Source organism: Equus caballus, chromosome 23 (assembly GCF_041296265.1).
Source record: "Equus caballus isolate H_3958 breed thoroughbred chromosome 23, TB-T2T, whole genome shotgun sequence".
NCBI classification, from domain to species: Eukaryota; Metazoa; Chordata; class Mammalia; order Perissodactyla; family Equidae; genus Equus; species Equus caballus.
In genome coordinates, this window is record NC_091706.1 from 57,933,036 (window position 1) to 57,949,496 (window position 16,461).

At 38.0% G+C, this 16,461-nt stretch overlaps 1 protein-coding gene across 1 annotated transcript in view; it reads right to left on the minus strand.

Moving 5' to 3' along the window:
• CAAP1 (caspase activity and apoptosis inhibitor 1) overlaps positions 1–16,089 on the minus strand; it is a 52,617-nt gene extending 36,528 nt beyond the window's left edge. Inside the window, exons 1-4 of the mRNA XM_005605041.4 lie at positions 15,535–16,089; positions 10,196–10,396; positions 9,255–9,339; positions 8,257–8,332 (exon numbers count right to left, since the gene is read on the minus strand). Of these exons, the coding sequence (XP_005605098.2) occupies positions 8,257–8,332; positions 9,255–9,339; positions 10,196–10,396; positions 15,535–15,840 (668 nt within the window). The 5' untranslated portion in view covers positions 15,841–16,089. The remainder of the gene's footprint in view (positions 1–8,256; positions 8,333–9,254; positions 9,340–10,195; positions 10,397–15,534) is intronic.
• Positions 16,090–16,461: the final 372 nt, after the last annotated feature.

Consider the following 16,461-nt stretch of genomic DNA (forward strand, 5'->3'; position numbering starts at 1 on the left):
ATAAGAGAGATGAAAGCAAGTTCCTACTACTCACATAGTTCTTCCTATTTCACACCACTCTTGTAGTTTTTGCCTTACGAAAGCTATACAGAGGAAATATATAGATAGCAATCCCCCCTTACCCTCTGGAGATACATTCCAAGACCCCCAGTGGATGCCTGAAACCACAGATCGTACTGAACCCTAGATGTACCGTATTTTTTCCTATACATACATACCTATGATAAAGTTTAATTTATAAATTAGGCACAGTAAGGGATTAACAGTAACTTCTCTGGCATTTCTGAATTGCCAGCATCACTACTCTTGCACTTTGGGGCATTACTAACTAAAATAAGGGTTACCTGAATACAAGCACTTTGATACCATGACAGTTGACCTGATAACCAAAGTGGCTACTAAGTGACTAACGGGTGGGTAGCATCTACAGCGTGGATCTGCTGGACAAAGGGAGCATTCACCTCCTGGCAGGACGAAGCATGATGGCTCGAGATTTCATCACGCTCTTCAGAATGTCGCACGATTTAAAACTTATGAATTGTTTATTTCTGGAATTTTCCATTTAATATTTTCGGACCTTGGTTGTCTGCAGGTAACTGAAACCTTGGAAAGTGAAACTGCAGAATTAGGGAAGACTACTGTATATACATATGTCTGTATATACAAAGCATATCTGAGGCATATATTCCTAACTTTAGATCATCTTCGGAGATTTCACATTTTATTAACTGCCGTTAATGTCTCATATAAATCTTTTTGCTGTGAAGTCAACCTCGCTAATAATGGGATTGCTATATCTTGCTTACAAATATTTCTTCCAGATCTTTTGTTTGGCTACAGACTTTTTTAATGACATATTTTAACATTCAAACTTTTAAAAAAAATTTTCACACAGATTTTTAAATTTTATGATGTCTGGGTTTTAAATCTTATTTAAGAACTCCTCCTGCCTTCTCCCCCCTAGAGATTTCACAAGCACTCTATTTTTTCCAAATCATGTTTTTTTGTCTTTTGGTAAGGTTTCACGATTCTCTTCCTTAGTTTCCTGTTAAATGCATTTGAAAGCATGCCGTAATTTTTGTAGCTATTACAAATAGAAGTTCTTTTCCTAATTCCCTGTGATGTTAATTTTATGGTCAACTTGATTGGGTTAAGGAATGGCTGTAGCTGGTAAAATATCATTTCTGGTCAATCAAACCATCATGCTGCATAACCCTAAACTTATACAGTGATGTATGTCAATTACTTCTCAATAAAACTGGAAAAAAAACCCACCATTATTTCTGGATGAGTCTGTGACGATGTTTCCAGGAGAGATTAGCATTTAAACTGGTGAACTGAGTAAAGCGGATCGCCCTCCCCAGTGTGGGTGGGCATCATTCCATCCCTTGAGGGCTGGCCTAGAAAAGGCAGAAGGGCCTCTCTCTGCTTGAGCTGAGACACCCATCTTCTCCTGCCCTCCGACATGGGCAGTCCTGGTTCTCGGGCTTTTGGAGTCAGACTGGGACTTACACCACCAGCACCCGCCACCCTCAGGCCTTCGTTCCCAGACTGAACTACACCAACGGCTTCCCTCATTCTCCAGCTTACAGACGGCAGACTGTGGGACTTCTTGGCATCCATAAGGCAATTCCTAAAATAAATCTCCTCTTTTACATATCTACGTATATCCTATTGGTTCTGTTTCTCTGGGAAATCCTGACTAGTACATTCCCTTTATCAATGTTTCTGCTACAAGAGCGAAAAGTTGTTGTTTTTTTTTTTTCTTGAGGAAGATTAGCCATGAGCTGACATCTGCCACCAATCCCCCTCTTTTTCCTGAGGAAGACTGGCCCTGAGCTAACATCCATGCCCATCTTCCTCTACTTTATATGTGGGATGCCTACCACAGCATGGCTTGACAAGTGGTGTGTAGGTCCGAACCCAGGATCTGAACTGGCGAACCCCAGGCTGCCAAAGCGGAACGTGTGAACTTAACTGCTGCGCCACCAGGCCAGCCCAAAAGTTGTTGATTCTTTAAGGCTCATCTTATATATAGCGCATATTATCAAATTCTAGTCTTTTTTAAAAAAAATAGAATCTCTCAGGTGTTCTAGGTTTATAATTTATAAATTGGAAAGAGATACTTTTATCATTTCTTTTCCAAAGTTATCGTGTAAGTTAATTACCCCCCTCTACCACCGTTTTTCCAGTCTAACTGCATTTGCTAGAACTTCTAAGAAAATGCTGAAAATTAACGGTCATAACAGGCTTCCTGTCTAGTTCTCCATTTAATTCACAAAGTGCAAAATTAAGTTTGGTCAGATGGTCTTTATCATATCTGAGTAGTTTCCTACTGTATCTTTATTACCTACGGCTTCTATTAGAAATGACTGCCAAATATTATCAAAGGCCTTTTTAGCATCTACTTATGTGACCATGTAATTTTTCTCCTTTAATTTACTGATATGAATTATGCTAACAGACTTTCTAATTAAGTCTGCTGTAAATTCCTGGAGTAAATCTTACTTGGTCAGTAGTGTAATTGCTCACTTGATACACTGCTGGATTCTATATGCTAATATTGTACTTAAAATTTTTACATCTATATTCACAAGTAAGACAGCCTATAATGCCCTAAACACTTTTCTGGCACTATTCATGAGATTTTGGGTATTAAAGCTATGCAGAAATCATAAAAGAAACTGAAGACCTTTTCATCTTTTCCTAGGGCCTGGACTAATTTAAATAACACAGGTGGAATCTCTTTGAAAATAATAACAGATGGCATTTATTGAGTGTTTTATTAGCTGTAAAGAAATTACATGTATTGACCCATGTAAGTAATAACTCAGATGTGAATCCACCTTGTCTCAGAGCTTTTTCAACAGATCTTTACTTATCTTTCTGATTTCTGCTTTGTTAATCTCTTCAAGTTTTCCACTTTGGGGAGGAGTCAATTTGGTTAATTTGTATTTTGACAGAAAACCATTTGTTGGTTTCAAGTTTTTTCATACAATACTGTAGGTGGATCCTCCATATTCTCTTAAATTCGCACATATCTATGGTACTGTGTCCTTCTTCCTTCCTAATCTCGATAGTAATTGCTCTCCACTTATTCCCTTAATCAGATCCAAGAGGAGTTTATCTATGTTCTGGTCTTTACAAAGACCAAGTTTACAGATTTATTTATTTTTTTTCTTTTTTCTGTTTCTTCAGTTTTAACGTTTGCCTTTGTTTCATTTTGCCAAGTTCCTTTTGGTCTGTTATTTTTCTAATTCCTTTAAGACGTGAACTAAGTTCTTGGGCTAGTCACTAAGCTTTTATCTCTCAATTTGCAATCTTCCCTTTAAAACTCAACTTTGTGGGGCCAGCCCCATCGCCAAGTTCTTAAGTTCACACGCTCCACTTCGGAGGCCCAGGGTTTTGCTGGTTCGGATCCTAGGAGCAGACAAGGCACCACTCATCGGGCCACGCTAAGGCAGCATCCCACATGCCACAGCTAGAAGGACCCACAACTAAAATATACAACTATGTACTGGGGGGATTTGGGGCGTTAAAGCAGGAGGAAAACAAAAAAAGAAGAAGATTGGCAACAGTTGTTAGCTCAGGTGCCAATCTTTAAGGGAAAAAACCCTCAACTTTGTGATGCTAACTAACAATCAAATGGAACACATGAACTCTAACTGGATCCTGGATCAGAATCAATCAGTTAATTAATTTAAATAAATATACTATAAAAGATTTTTTTAGCAAGTGGGGAAATTTTATATGGACAATATATTGGATGACATTATTTGAATTACTGTTTATTTTCTTAAGAGTGATGATGGTATTGTGGCTACGTAGGAGACTGTCCTTATTTTCAGGAAGTGCATACTGAATTGTTTAGGCATGAAACGTTACGACACCTGTGACTTAGTTTTAAATGGTTTATGGGTTGAACTGTGTCAACCTTCCCACCAAAATTCATGTGTTGAAGTCCTATCTCCAGTACTTCAGAATGTGTCTGTTTTGGAGGTAGGGCCCTTAACCAGGTAATTAAGTTAAAATAAAGCCATTATGGTAAGCCCTAATGCAATCTGACTGGTGTCCTTATAAAATGAGATTATACAGAGACACAGGGAAAGACACCAGGGGTGCACACGCACAGAACCACCACCACGTGAAGATGCAGCAAGCAGGTGGCTATGTGCAAGACAAGGAGAAGCCTCAGGGGAAACCAAACCTGCTGACACCTTGACCTTGGACTTCCAGCCCCCAGTACTGTGAGAAAACAAATTTCTGTTGCTTAAACCAGCCAGTCCGTGGTACTTTGCTATGGCAGCCCTAGTAGACTAACACAAACGGCTCCAGGGGAAAAATGACAACAGAGAGCGAGCAAAAATGGCAAAATGTTAATGTTGCGAATTTAGGTGGGAGTATATGGATGTTCATTATAACATTCTCTCAAGTTTTACATATATTTGAAGTTTTCCAAAATAAAAAGTTTGGGGGGCAAATTTCACCAGGAAATTTATATACATATAGATTTATATTAGTCTGCTCAGGCTGCCGTAACAAAGTACCACACCGGCTGGCTTAAACAATAGAAACGTGTTTCTCACAGTTCTGGAAGCTGGAAGTGGAAGATCATGGTGTCTGCAGGCTTGGTTTCTTCTGAGGCCTCTCTCCTGGGCTTGCAGAGGGCTGCCTTCTCGCTGTGTCCTCACATGGTCTTTTTTCTGTGTGCGCCATCCCAGGTGTCTCTAAGGGTGTCCAAACTTCCCTTCTGATAAGGACATCAGTCAGATTGGATTAACTTAACCACCTCTTTAAAGATTTCATCTCCAAATAAGGTTACATTCTGAGGTGCTGGTAGTTAGAGTTTCCACATATGAATTTTGGAGGGGCACAATTCTCTTTTTTTTTTTGGCTAGGAAAGATTTGCCCTGAGCTAACACCTGTTGCTAATCCTCCTCTTTTCTTTTTTTTTTTCTCCCCCTTTCCCAGTACATAGTTGTGTATACTAGCTTTAAGTTCTGGTTCTTCTATGTGAGCCGCTGCCACAGCATGGCTACTGACAGACAAGTGGTGTGGTTCCATGACCAGGAACCGAACTCAGGCTGCTGAAGTGGTGAGAGCACCGAACTTTAACCACTAGGCCATTAGGGCTGACTTAGTAACGTCTTTTCTTATTATTCTTGCCCTTACAGTCTTAAGACAAGTCTTTAAATTAAAAAATTTAATTCTATCATTTTTTTACTACTTTTCTTGCTATTTGTTTCTCTTTCTGGAATTTCCAGTATGTCCAGGACAGGTCTCCTAAAACTGTCTTCCAGGTTCCCATGAGTTTTACATAAGGCTTTACATATTTTGTGTGCGGTTCTCCTCTCTTGCTCTGTATTTATTTATTCAACTTGATTCTTCAGAACAATGATTCAGTCTCCAGTTACAGCTAATCTCTTTATCAGTTTGTCTACTGAATTTAGGAATTTAGAATTCTTTTAGTTCCTAAAATTAACTTTGAGCTCTAATTATATTTCCTTGAGAGTTTTCATTATTTTGTTAAAGTTTTCTTTCCTTGATTTTATTAATTCTGTGCTCTGCAGAAGCTGCCTGTAACACTCACTCAGCCTAGTCTTCCTCTCAAGTTACTGAATTCTTTTAATTGTTCCTTGCCTACTCTCGCCTGATTGTTCCCTCAGACAGGTGAGACTACTGACATCTAAGAGAGGGAAAAACCAGCAGGAAACAGAAAACATGAGAATTTTCAGCACCAAGTACCCAAGACAGTAACAAATTTAACCCTCTGTTAAAGCACAGGAAGGTTTCCATGAGGCTGCCTACCAGTTCAGTTCCCCTCTACACAGATTAACAGGACTGAACTGTCCCTCCAAGCACAAAGCACTCAGGAAGGTATCATACATTCCAACAGGAGTCAAAGGATTCTGTGAGCTAAGCCGTCTTAAGTGGCCTCTTATAGCTTTGAGAAATGGCTGATCACTGCCTTTACCTCACAGCTCGGACCTTCCTTGATGTACCAAAGAGAATGAGGTTCCCTACCCACATTCTCTCCTGGATGTCTAAAGGTAACTGAAAACCTCAGACCCCATTCCTTGGCCCCACCAGTTTGCTCACTTAGGTTATTCTATTACTCCAAAGAGGCAGTACGAGGAAAGAAACGTCAGGAACATGGGCTAGAGCCAACATCTTCCCACATTATCTCCCTTTCCCATCTTTACTGCTTCACAACGCAGCATACCTCCCCCATTCGTAACTAATATTATTAATAACTAGTAAAAACAAAAATAAATTAGTCACATAAACTCATTTAATCCCAACAATCCTGTGAAGCAAGGATTATCTCCATTTTACAAATGAATAAAGTGAAGTCAGGAAAGGTAAAGTGTTTGAGAGCCAGGTCCACTAGCACGAAAGCCTAGTCTCTTCATAACAAACGCTGACTCCTACCTTCATATTCACTGTGTGATGTCAGGTACACACATCTTTCAGGGCATTATTTTCCATCTGGAAAATGATGATGCTAATACCACCTACCTCACAAGGTTGTCGTACAAACCCAGTGAGGGAAGGAAAGCTTACAAAGGGATCAGAACAGGGTCTGGCATACAGTGCTCGCTAAGTATTGGCTTTTAGTATCATCATTTATTTGGCATCTTTCAGCTTAGAAATCTTTTGTTTTTTAAAGCCTATATTTTCAAGTAATTCAAAAGAATCTCAACAATCTGGCACTTATCAGGTCCACAATGGCTATCATGACAATTTTTGGTCACCTCTATGATTGTTCAATCTGCTCACTGCAGCATTAAAGTTAGTGTGACTTGCCTTATAATCACATTGTAAAAGTGGGTTCTTCACAACAGTTACTTTGATTCTATGCACCATTTTTTTCCTTAGAATAGTTCAGAAGTCAAACACTATTCTGCTGTAATCTTTTAAAGGAATTAAATTTCTAATCTAATTGGCTATCCATTAAATGGCTTCTAACAGTAGAAAAGGTAGCACTAGTGTTCAGGTGTGAAAAATTAAGCACTTAACCTTGACAACATCTCAAAAACAGGGAAAAATAAATAGATGTGAACAAAGGAAAAACAAATGTAATCAAGCAAAAGTTCAATTCAGGATCTCTATGATATGCAGCATCAAGAAGCAAAATGATGAATTTAGATAATTTAAGGAACTTAAAAGTACTAATAAGTGACAAGCCTTGTAAATGCTTAAACTGGCTGAACTAGATTGGTATAAAGCTAAGTATTTTGAAGGAAAGCCAATAGTCAGACTTTTTAGAAATGTGAACATTTTCCACTCTGTGGTTAAGTGTAAATCACCCTACAACACTCCTAGGTAAGATCTATGTGATGATCAAAAGTGGACTGATTATAAGGCAGCCCAAATAATATAATGAGTTTTTCAATGCTTCGGTACATACAGAATATTTGATGACCTCTACAGTTACAACATAAAATGAAATCATCCTTTTTTAGTGATACTTAGCCAATAGCATTCTATTACAAATGAAAAAACACTCAAGATTTCAGGTTAAATATGTGCCACTTATTTATGCTACTGCCTCTGGTAATCTCTTCTTATTTATGCTACTGCCTATAGCCAAACTTCGCAAAGAGAGATACAAGTCCGCCTTTGGAAACTACCAAAAAAAAAATTGCTTTAGTCAAAAATCATCAATAGATGCTAAAATTAGTGGGAGAAAGTTTGATGACCCATCACAGAGCAGAATAATCTAGAAAAAAATTAGTATGTTGCTTCTTGATTAGTTAGCATCTCAAAACGTTAGGCAGTTTTTATCATCACGATAATCAAATTATACGTACCTAGATAAAGTGAACCACCTTACCATCTCATCTGTGAAATGAGGCTATTATCACCCAACGTTAATAGGTACGTAGAAGAGATCAGTGAGACCAAGTGTTCTGAGCCACTAACATAATGCTTGGCAGAGTAAGGACTTAATAAATAGTAGGTATTGCTAGTAGTATATTCAAATTCCAAATGAGACAGGTGACTCTCCTGTTGGCATGACTCTTGTCCCCTATCTATAAGTAATAGTTTAAGGCAATCATTTTAATCCCGAAAGCAATTACCTCCATCCTCATATACACCAAAAGGATGAATCATTCCAAGCAAACAAATAAATCCTTCTACACTGTTGAATTATTTTATATAAATACAACACAGAAAATCACATGTTGAGGTAAGAAATCACCAAAGAAATAAGACAGCACTTTTGAAGTGAAGATGAAGTTTTTAACTTACTGACTGACTGAGTCAGATCCCATCTTAGAGCCACCATCTGCCTCTTCCTCCACATCAGAGTCCACGGCACTGTCACCTTGAAAATGAAATAAATAAACGACAGCACGCTTATAAAAGTCACAATGATTTAATTATTACACAAAAACGTCATCTTTAAAAGTGATTCAGATCAAAGAACTTTATAGTTGTTGAAAGATGACACTGTTAATTGCTTATATTTAAAATTAGTTTTTCAACCCATTAGGTACTTCTCATTGCCTTCCCTTTATCTATTACGTAAATGTATATATACACACAAGAATGTGGATATACGCTTAGACCATACACATATGTATACATCTATCACCAGTTAGAAATTTCATTAAACTATTCTGGATTTAAAAAAGACTCTCTCTGGAAACTGAAAGTCTCCATTTTTTGGTGCTTCTCTTCTGATGCTGATGCTAAAATCTTTGTAAAGTTCCAAAAGACAAAAAGTGCTTGAAAATTCAAAATTCTATAGGTAATAGTATCAAAAAAAGGAGTCATACTTCAGGCAGACATATAAACACTGGCAAATTGCAAGAAATTTTTCAACTCTGCACCTGGGTCTTAATAGAGCAGAAATAGAATGCAATAGGTAACTAAAAGCAATAAGAATATAAAGCAGAAAATAAAAAAACTATTTTAAAAGAAGTCTTTGCCTTCTCAATAATTAATTTTTTATAGCATTTAGGTAAACATTTTTCACTTCATTTTATTATTGTGTACAAACTTATGTTCTTAGCTATATGCTTGATTTGGAAAAACTATACATGTATCCAAAAGTCTATTCTTGAAATGCCATTCTGATATGTAAACTATATTTCTCAGTACAAATAGAAGTAAAAATGCTCTTCAATGATTACCCAATAATGAAATTAAAGTAATATTCAAGTAAGAAAAAGAACACCTCAGGATTTATGCTGCATATAGTATTAACTAATAAGTTACCAGGATGTGGAAATATGTATTCTTACCCTCAAGAATCTTCAAGATTTTTTTTTCAGACAGGAGCTCTAACTGTTCCTGGCATAGTTTTTTAATTTCTTCTATTGAGCAGTTCTAAAGAAAATGACATTTTAAAAAATGTATTTATGTAATATAGCCTCAATGTAAACTAGAAAACAGCAATCATAAGAAAAAAAGTCCAGCTAGAAAAATCTTACAATAAAACAAATTAAAATCCACACAAATTTTTTCATGGGATGAAATCTGAAAATCTACCAGTTGACATCTGATCATTATAATTTATAGAGATTTAATGGGATATATAAAGTCATGTTTATTATGAAAGAACAAACTAGAGAGTAAGTCAGGTGTCTAGATATTCTTAATAGCGGCCTATTTGCTAGGTAATTCCTCTAAAGGTTTAAATATTCAAGTATTATTGAATATTAAATATTCAAGTCCTGGCTCTATATATCTTACATATATGATCGTGGGCTTAAGCTGTCCAAGCCCTATTTCCACAAGTGAAAAATTAGAATACTATATATTTCCCTGAATAATTTTCAGAAATGTATGAAAACATTTGTGAATTTAATGAAACAGAAGCTATTACCAACCATCACTGTGTATTGTTACACAGCAGTATATTATTTCTTAAAGCATCAGAAAGAATCATTATACTCAATAATTTAGTTACTAACACTGCTTTGCATTTAATAGAATTATTTCCAGAAGGTCAATAAATTCCTTATTTAAACACAGTAAACTGCCCTATTTCTTCTTGGCAAATTTTTAAATACACATGACCATTTATGGTTCTCCAAAATTCCTTTTTAATATCTTTTTGAAGTAGCTGTTTTAGTTGAAAACATCCAATTATAATTTGCATTAAGCAAAATGACTGCAATAAAGAAAGTTCCTATAAATTTCTATGTATGTCTATAGTCTGATAATGTATGTGATGAAGTACCTTTAACACATCAGGAAGCATCTTCTGTAACTTCTTCTCTCCTATGATACAGAAACACTGCTGAAGCATTTCTTTTTTGTCTGATATATAGAAACTAACTGGTTTTAACGACACAGTCAGGTCCAGTCCACCCTCTTCAAGGTCACTGTGCTCTGCCAAGAATAATTCTTTTTCCAAAGTTGGCAAAAGATATTTGGTCTCCTAAAATTGAGATAAAGAATCATTAAACAATGTTATTCAAAATGCATGGAATATGGATATAATGTCATATACTTTCCTTTAACAAATCCTTCTTCATTAAACATTTCCAAATTCTTTGCATAGATTATTTATCTAAAACCAGAGGAAAGAATATTTAATTTTTCCAAATTCTTCCAATTTACTCTCCACAGTGCAATTAACCAAATAAGTTGACATAAAGTGACAAGACAGTATCTGAGGACACACAAATGAAAATATACTCAATATTGAATGATTTCCTAGAATTTTAGACTTCTGAAGAATTAGCATACTCCTCTAGTTGGCCCTTCACCCAAAAGTTTTATGTATGCATTGTCATTCTTAAATTCACACAAACAAAATGAGATAGCAGCAAAAATGTTACAAATCACGAATATTATACAGTAAAGTATTACTGCTTACCAAGAGCTATTATCATTTTTAAAAAACTGCTACATAATTTAATCAATTCAAAGTTGCCAAGTAATTTAAGACATTTCTGTCAATTTTCCCAGCCATCTCCCAAATCCACGCAGTCTCTCCAAATCCACGGCTGCAATCCTGGCCCAAGGGACCATCATCTTTTGCCCAGAGTACCTCCTATCTACTTAACTGGACTCCCTGCATCTAACCTGAGGTCTCTGCAATCTGTTTTGTACACTGTTACTTGAATAAACTTTATAAAATGTATGTAATACTCATCCTCCCTACTCAAAATCCTCCAACGACTTCCTACTGCCCTTAGGGTAAGAGAGCCCTTCATGCTCATTCTTTGAGTTCCAAACACAAGGACCTTCTTCGAATTCCTCAAATATACCCTGTTCTCCTTTCACCTCACACAGGCAGGGCTTTCAGACATACTGTTCTCCTGCCTACGACAGCCCTTCCTCCTCACTCCCTACCGCACTATACTCAAGATGAACAGACGCAGGGATCCATTCAGAAGTCACTTCCTCAGGAAAACGTTCCCCAACCATACAGTTCAGGGAGGTTTCTGTTATACTTTCTAATAGAATTGTTTAAAAAGTAGTTTAAAAACAGGTCAATTTTAAAGGACACTACCATAATTAGTCTGAAAAAGTAAAGAAGGTCAACTCTCGTTCTAACAGCTTGCAAGGTAATTCGAGTGTTGGCGACAAGAAACGGGAACTCGTGCACACCGCTGGCAAGAACCTAAAATGGTGCAGCTGCTTTGGAAAAAAGTTTAGCAGTTCCTCAAAAGCTACCATGACCCAACAATTCAATTCCCAGATATACGTCCAAAAGAAATGTAGCCACACATCTGCACAGAAACTCGCGCACAAATGTTCAAAGCAGTATTATTCAGAATAGCCAAAAGGTGGAAACAATCCAAATGTCTACCAAGGGATAAACGAAGAACTAAACGTGGTACAGCCATACAATGAAATATTATTCAGCCACAAGAAGGAATGAAGTACTGGTATGCATTACAACATGGATGAACTATGAAAAAACATTACACTAAGCGAAAGAAGCCAGTCACCACAGATTATATGATTCTATTCATAGAAAATGTCCAGAACAGGGAAATCCATAAATCTAGAGAAATATGAAGTAGACTAGTGGTTACCTAGCGAGGGAACAAGCTGGGAGTGAGTACTAGAGATGATAGCTAAAAGGTACACATAAGGGTTTCTTTTTGAAGTGATGAAAATATTTTAAAATTCATTATTATGATAGCTCTGCAACTCTGTGAATATACTCAAAAGCAGTGAACTATATATTTAAAATGGTGAATTGTTTGGCATGTGAATTATACCTCTATGAAGCTGTTACCAAAAAAAATAAATAATAGGAAACTCAATACACAACAAATATAAATAGCACTCTCAGAATTCTGAGATGTTATTGACATGCCTAATATGTAATTTTTTTCTTCACAAATACACTTATTTCTCATTAGAAATAGGGTTTAGTTCTGTATGCAAATGTTTACAATACTTAGCATTACTGGTGTCCTCCTCATGATAAAGAATCCTAAAGATACGGCAACTATTTAAGATAAGAATGGTGATATCCAAAATTGAAACTAGAAGGGGTAAGAAAACTAAATAGATCTATAATTACCAAAAATTTTGAAAAAAGAAAAAAAAAAGCACCCCAAAAAACCCCACCAGACTGACAGCTATATGGTCCAATGGTCAAGTTTGGACAAATCTTTGAGAAAAGGATAAAAACTATTGTGGAACACACCAAAAACATGCAAAGGTCCCCAACTCAGTCCATGAAGTTAGCATAATCTTGATACCAAAACCAAAGAGGATATCTACAAAAATAAAAACCAGAGGCTGATTTAACTTAGGAACATAGACACAAAAGTAAAAATACCAAATTTGGGGCTGGCCGAGTGGCCGAGTGGTTAAGTTCGCGTGCTCCGCTGCAGGCGGCCCAGTGTTTCGTTGGTTCGAATCCTGGGCGTGGACATGGCACTGCTCATCAAGCCACGCTGAGGCAGCGTCCCACATGCCACAACTAGAAGGACCCACAACAAAGAATATACATCTATGTACCGGGGGGCTTTGAGGGAAAAAAAAAAAAAAAAAATAGCAAATTCCAGCTAAGTACAACAAGCAAACCAATAAACCAAATAGGATCTATCCCAAGAATGCAAGGACAGTTCAATATCAGCTACTTTATCAAGAAAATTACATCACCTGATTACAGGAGGAAAAGTACATGATCATCACAACAGAATGCCATAGAAGCATCTGAGAGAATTCTACAAGCCTCAGCAAACCAGGAATTGAAGAAAATTTCCATAACCTGATCAAAGGTATCTTTCAGAACCTATGGCAAATATACCTACTAGCAGAACATTACAAATGTGACCACTAAAAAAGGACTGGTTTCTCAAAAAATCAAAAATAGAAATACCATATGACTCAGCTGTCCCAAAGGCCCTAAAATCAACAATCCAAAGAGATTTATGCACCCCTATGTTCACTGCAGCATTATTCACAAAAGTCAAGTTGTGGAAGCAACCCAAGGGCCCATCAAGTGATGAATGAATAAAGAAGATGTGGTATATATACATAATGGAATACTACTCAGCCATAAAAAAAAGACAAAATCGTCCCATTTGCAACAACATGGATGGACCTGGAGGGTATTATGTTAAGCAAAATAAGCCAGACAAAGACAAACACCACATGATTTCACTTATATGTGGCAGATAAACAAAATACATAGACAAAGAGAATTAGTGGTTATCAGAGGGGAAGGGGGTTGGGGGGTGGGCAAAAGGGGTAAAGGGGCACATATGTATGGTGACGGATAAAAATTAAGACTATTGGTGGTGAGCACGATGCAATCTATACAAAAACTGATAACAATGTACACTTGAAATTTCACAATGTTATAAACCACTATGACTTCAAAAAGGAAAAGATTAGGAAAAGAATGCCTACTATCACTGCTTCTGTTCAACTACAGAAAAGGTCTTAGATAATGCAAAAAGGACCAAAAATAAGAAACATTACTCCTGAAAAAGAAGAAACAAAACTCTCACTGTCAGCAGAAATTTTTCTGAGAGTCAAGTTCAAACTAATAGTTAACAGTGTGGTTAGATACAAGAAAATACAGAAAGATAAATGGCCTTCTATGCTTCCACAACTCCCAATTTAAAGACGTAATGTTAAAAAAGAAGAAAACACAGAACGGTTTTGTAATCTTGGATTAGGAAAGACCTTTCTAAAAAAGACATAAAATCCAAAAGGCATATGAAAATAATATTAGTCTTGATGACAATGAAATCAAAAGCTTCAGTACACCCTGGCTGAAGCTATGGTAACATTTGCAATATACCTTACACAAAGGATCAGAACCAAGATTTCACGTAGAAAGATTCAGAACCTATTAGTAAAAAGTTGAAAACGACCAAACAGAAAAATGGGCAGAGGTTAGGTACATCTAATTTACAAAAGAAGGAATCAAATGACAAACAAAAATATAAAGATGTTCAATCTCACTGTTAATCAGGAAAATATTAATTGAAACAAATGTAGTATTAATTTCCCTCATTAAGCTGACAAATTTTTTAAAAATGGATACAGTGAAGATTTGCAGAGATGGGTATTCTTATATACTGTTTGGACTATAAATCAATAAAGCCTTTTTTGGAAAGCATTTGGTGGTAACTACCAAATTTTTTTAAATGTATAAACTTTGACCCAGCAATTTCACTTCTGAGATCCTATTCTAAAGTAATTCTTGCACAAGACACATGTACAAGGTTGTTCATTTTCGTACCCTCTCTGTAATACCAAGAAAACTGAAAACCTAAACATTCATCAATAAAGATAGAATGGGATATCGAGCAGCCACGAAAAAGTATGGTACCGAATGTACTAAGAGCCCCATCCCAACAATGCAGTGGTATTATCCAATTCAGTGGGTGGAATATCACAATAAAGCTCATGTGCAGGAACTTAAATACTACACAATACTCTTGCATATGTGACAAGAGTTAACGAAGGGGCTGCGTATCAAACTATTAAAGGCGGGACTTAAAAACACTTCCACGCTTTTCGCTTTCTGTGTTGTATGAATTTTAAGTACGCAGTCATGCACTTGTTTATAATATATCACAGGCAAACTTTTTTTTTTTTACAGGCGGTATCTCGGCAGGTGGATGGAGCAAAAAGAACATGGTTTTTTATAGTCAGATAGTAGATTCAAATCTAGACGTTCTTAAACTGTGAGTGTGGGAAAATTTCCTTAACCTCTGAGCCTCAAATTTCTCATTTTGTAAAGTGGAGTTAATCGTGATCTACTAAAAGGTGAAGATGAAGAGAGAAGGAAACGTGACTCGCAAGGGCATTCAAGGCTAGCTCCTGACCCATGCTTTTCAGGGAGACAGAGGACAGCAGCAGAAAGGGCCAAAAGCAAAATGAGTTAGCTGATCAGCAAATCCAGTAACTTGAAGTTCGAGACATGGGAGTGTGGGGTTCACTCGGATTTAGGGGCATGAACCGCAAGCACGGGCAGAACGTTGGAATCGCGGCGCTAACAGGGAGCAGACACCCCATCCCGCCGCCACATGCCGTCGTCGCCCGCCTGCTTCCGAAAACGCAGCAGCGGCGACAAGGGCGCGCACGCACCTGCTGCAGGGAGCCCGAGACGCTGGAAGACGAGTCGGTGCTCCTGCGTTTCCGCCGCTCGCTGCGCTCCACGCCGCTCCCGCCCCAGCAACTGCCGCCGCTCCCCCCGCCAATGACACTTCCCCCGAGGCTGGTGTTCCCGCAGCAGCTGACGCTCCCGCAGCCGCTGGTGCTGCCGCAGCCGCTAGCGCTCCCGCTGCCGCTGCCGGCGAGGGCGGGCACCAGGTCCGGCGCCGCGAGCGCCGCGGCCGCCTCCTGGCCGCTCCGTTTGCGCCGCTTCTCCCGGGAAGACTTCTTCCCCGTCATGATCCCCCTGCCACAATCATCCGGTGACAACCCACCCGCTCCGAAGAACCCTAAACCTCGCTCTGGAGACGGCGGGCTGCGGACGCCGGCAGTGCAATTGTACGTCACTTCCGGCCTCGGCGCCGACGCCGGGAGACGCTCCTGGGGGCGGGGCCGGGGCCGATCGCGCTGCCTCGCAGGTGGTGCAGGTCGGCCACAGTTTGCAGGAGTGCTGGCGGGTTGTCTAGTCGGTTCCTGTTGATTATTTTTATACTTCTGCAAAGGAAAGAAGGTGGAGCTTTACAACACCTCTTTGCCTTATTGATACTGCTTTTCAAATTTTGTCCCTATACAAATGCATAGTAAGGTAAAGGTGCAAGTTTTGCAAATGGAAATACATCTCCATTTCCATTTGTCTTCCAGTTTTGATTTATGCCACCAACAACGTTGTAACAATAAAGAGAATTTAGGGAAAATCTCCCTATCACCATCACCTGAACAAATGTTTTTGAAATGTATTTTAGGGAATTATACAGGAATAAGGTCTTGTGCTTCCTTGTTTTTCCCCATTAACACTATTTCTAAGCAGGTTTCCTTTTAACTTCTGAAGTCACTGGGTTCTAGTATTTCATTGTATTTTTC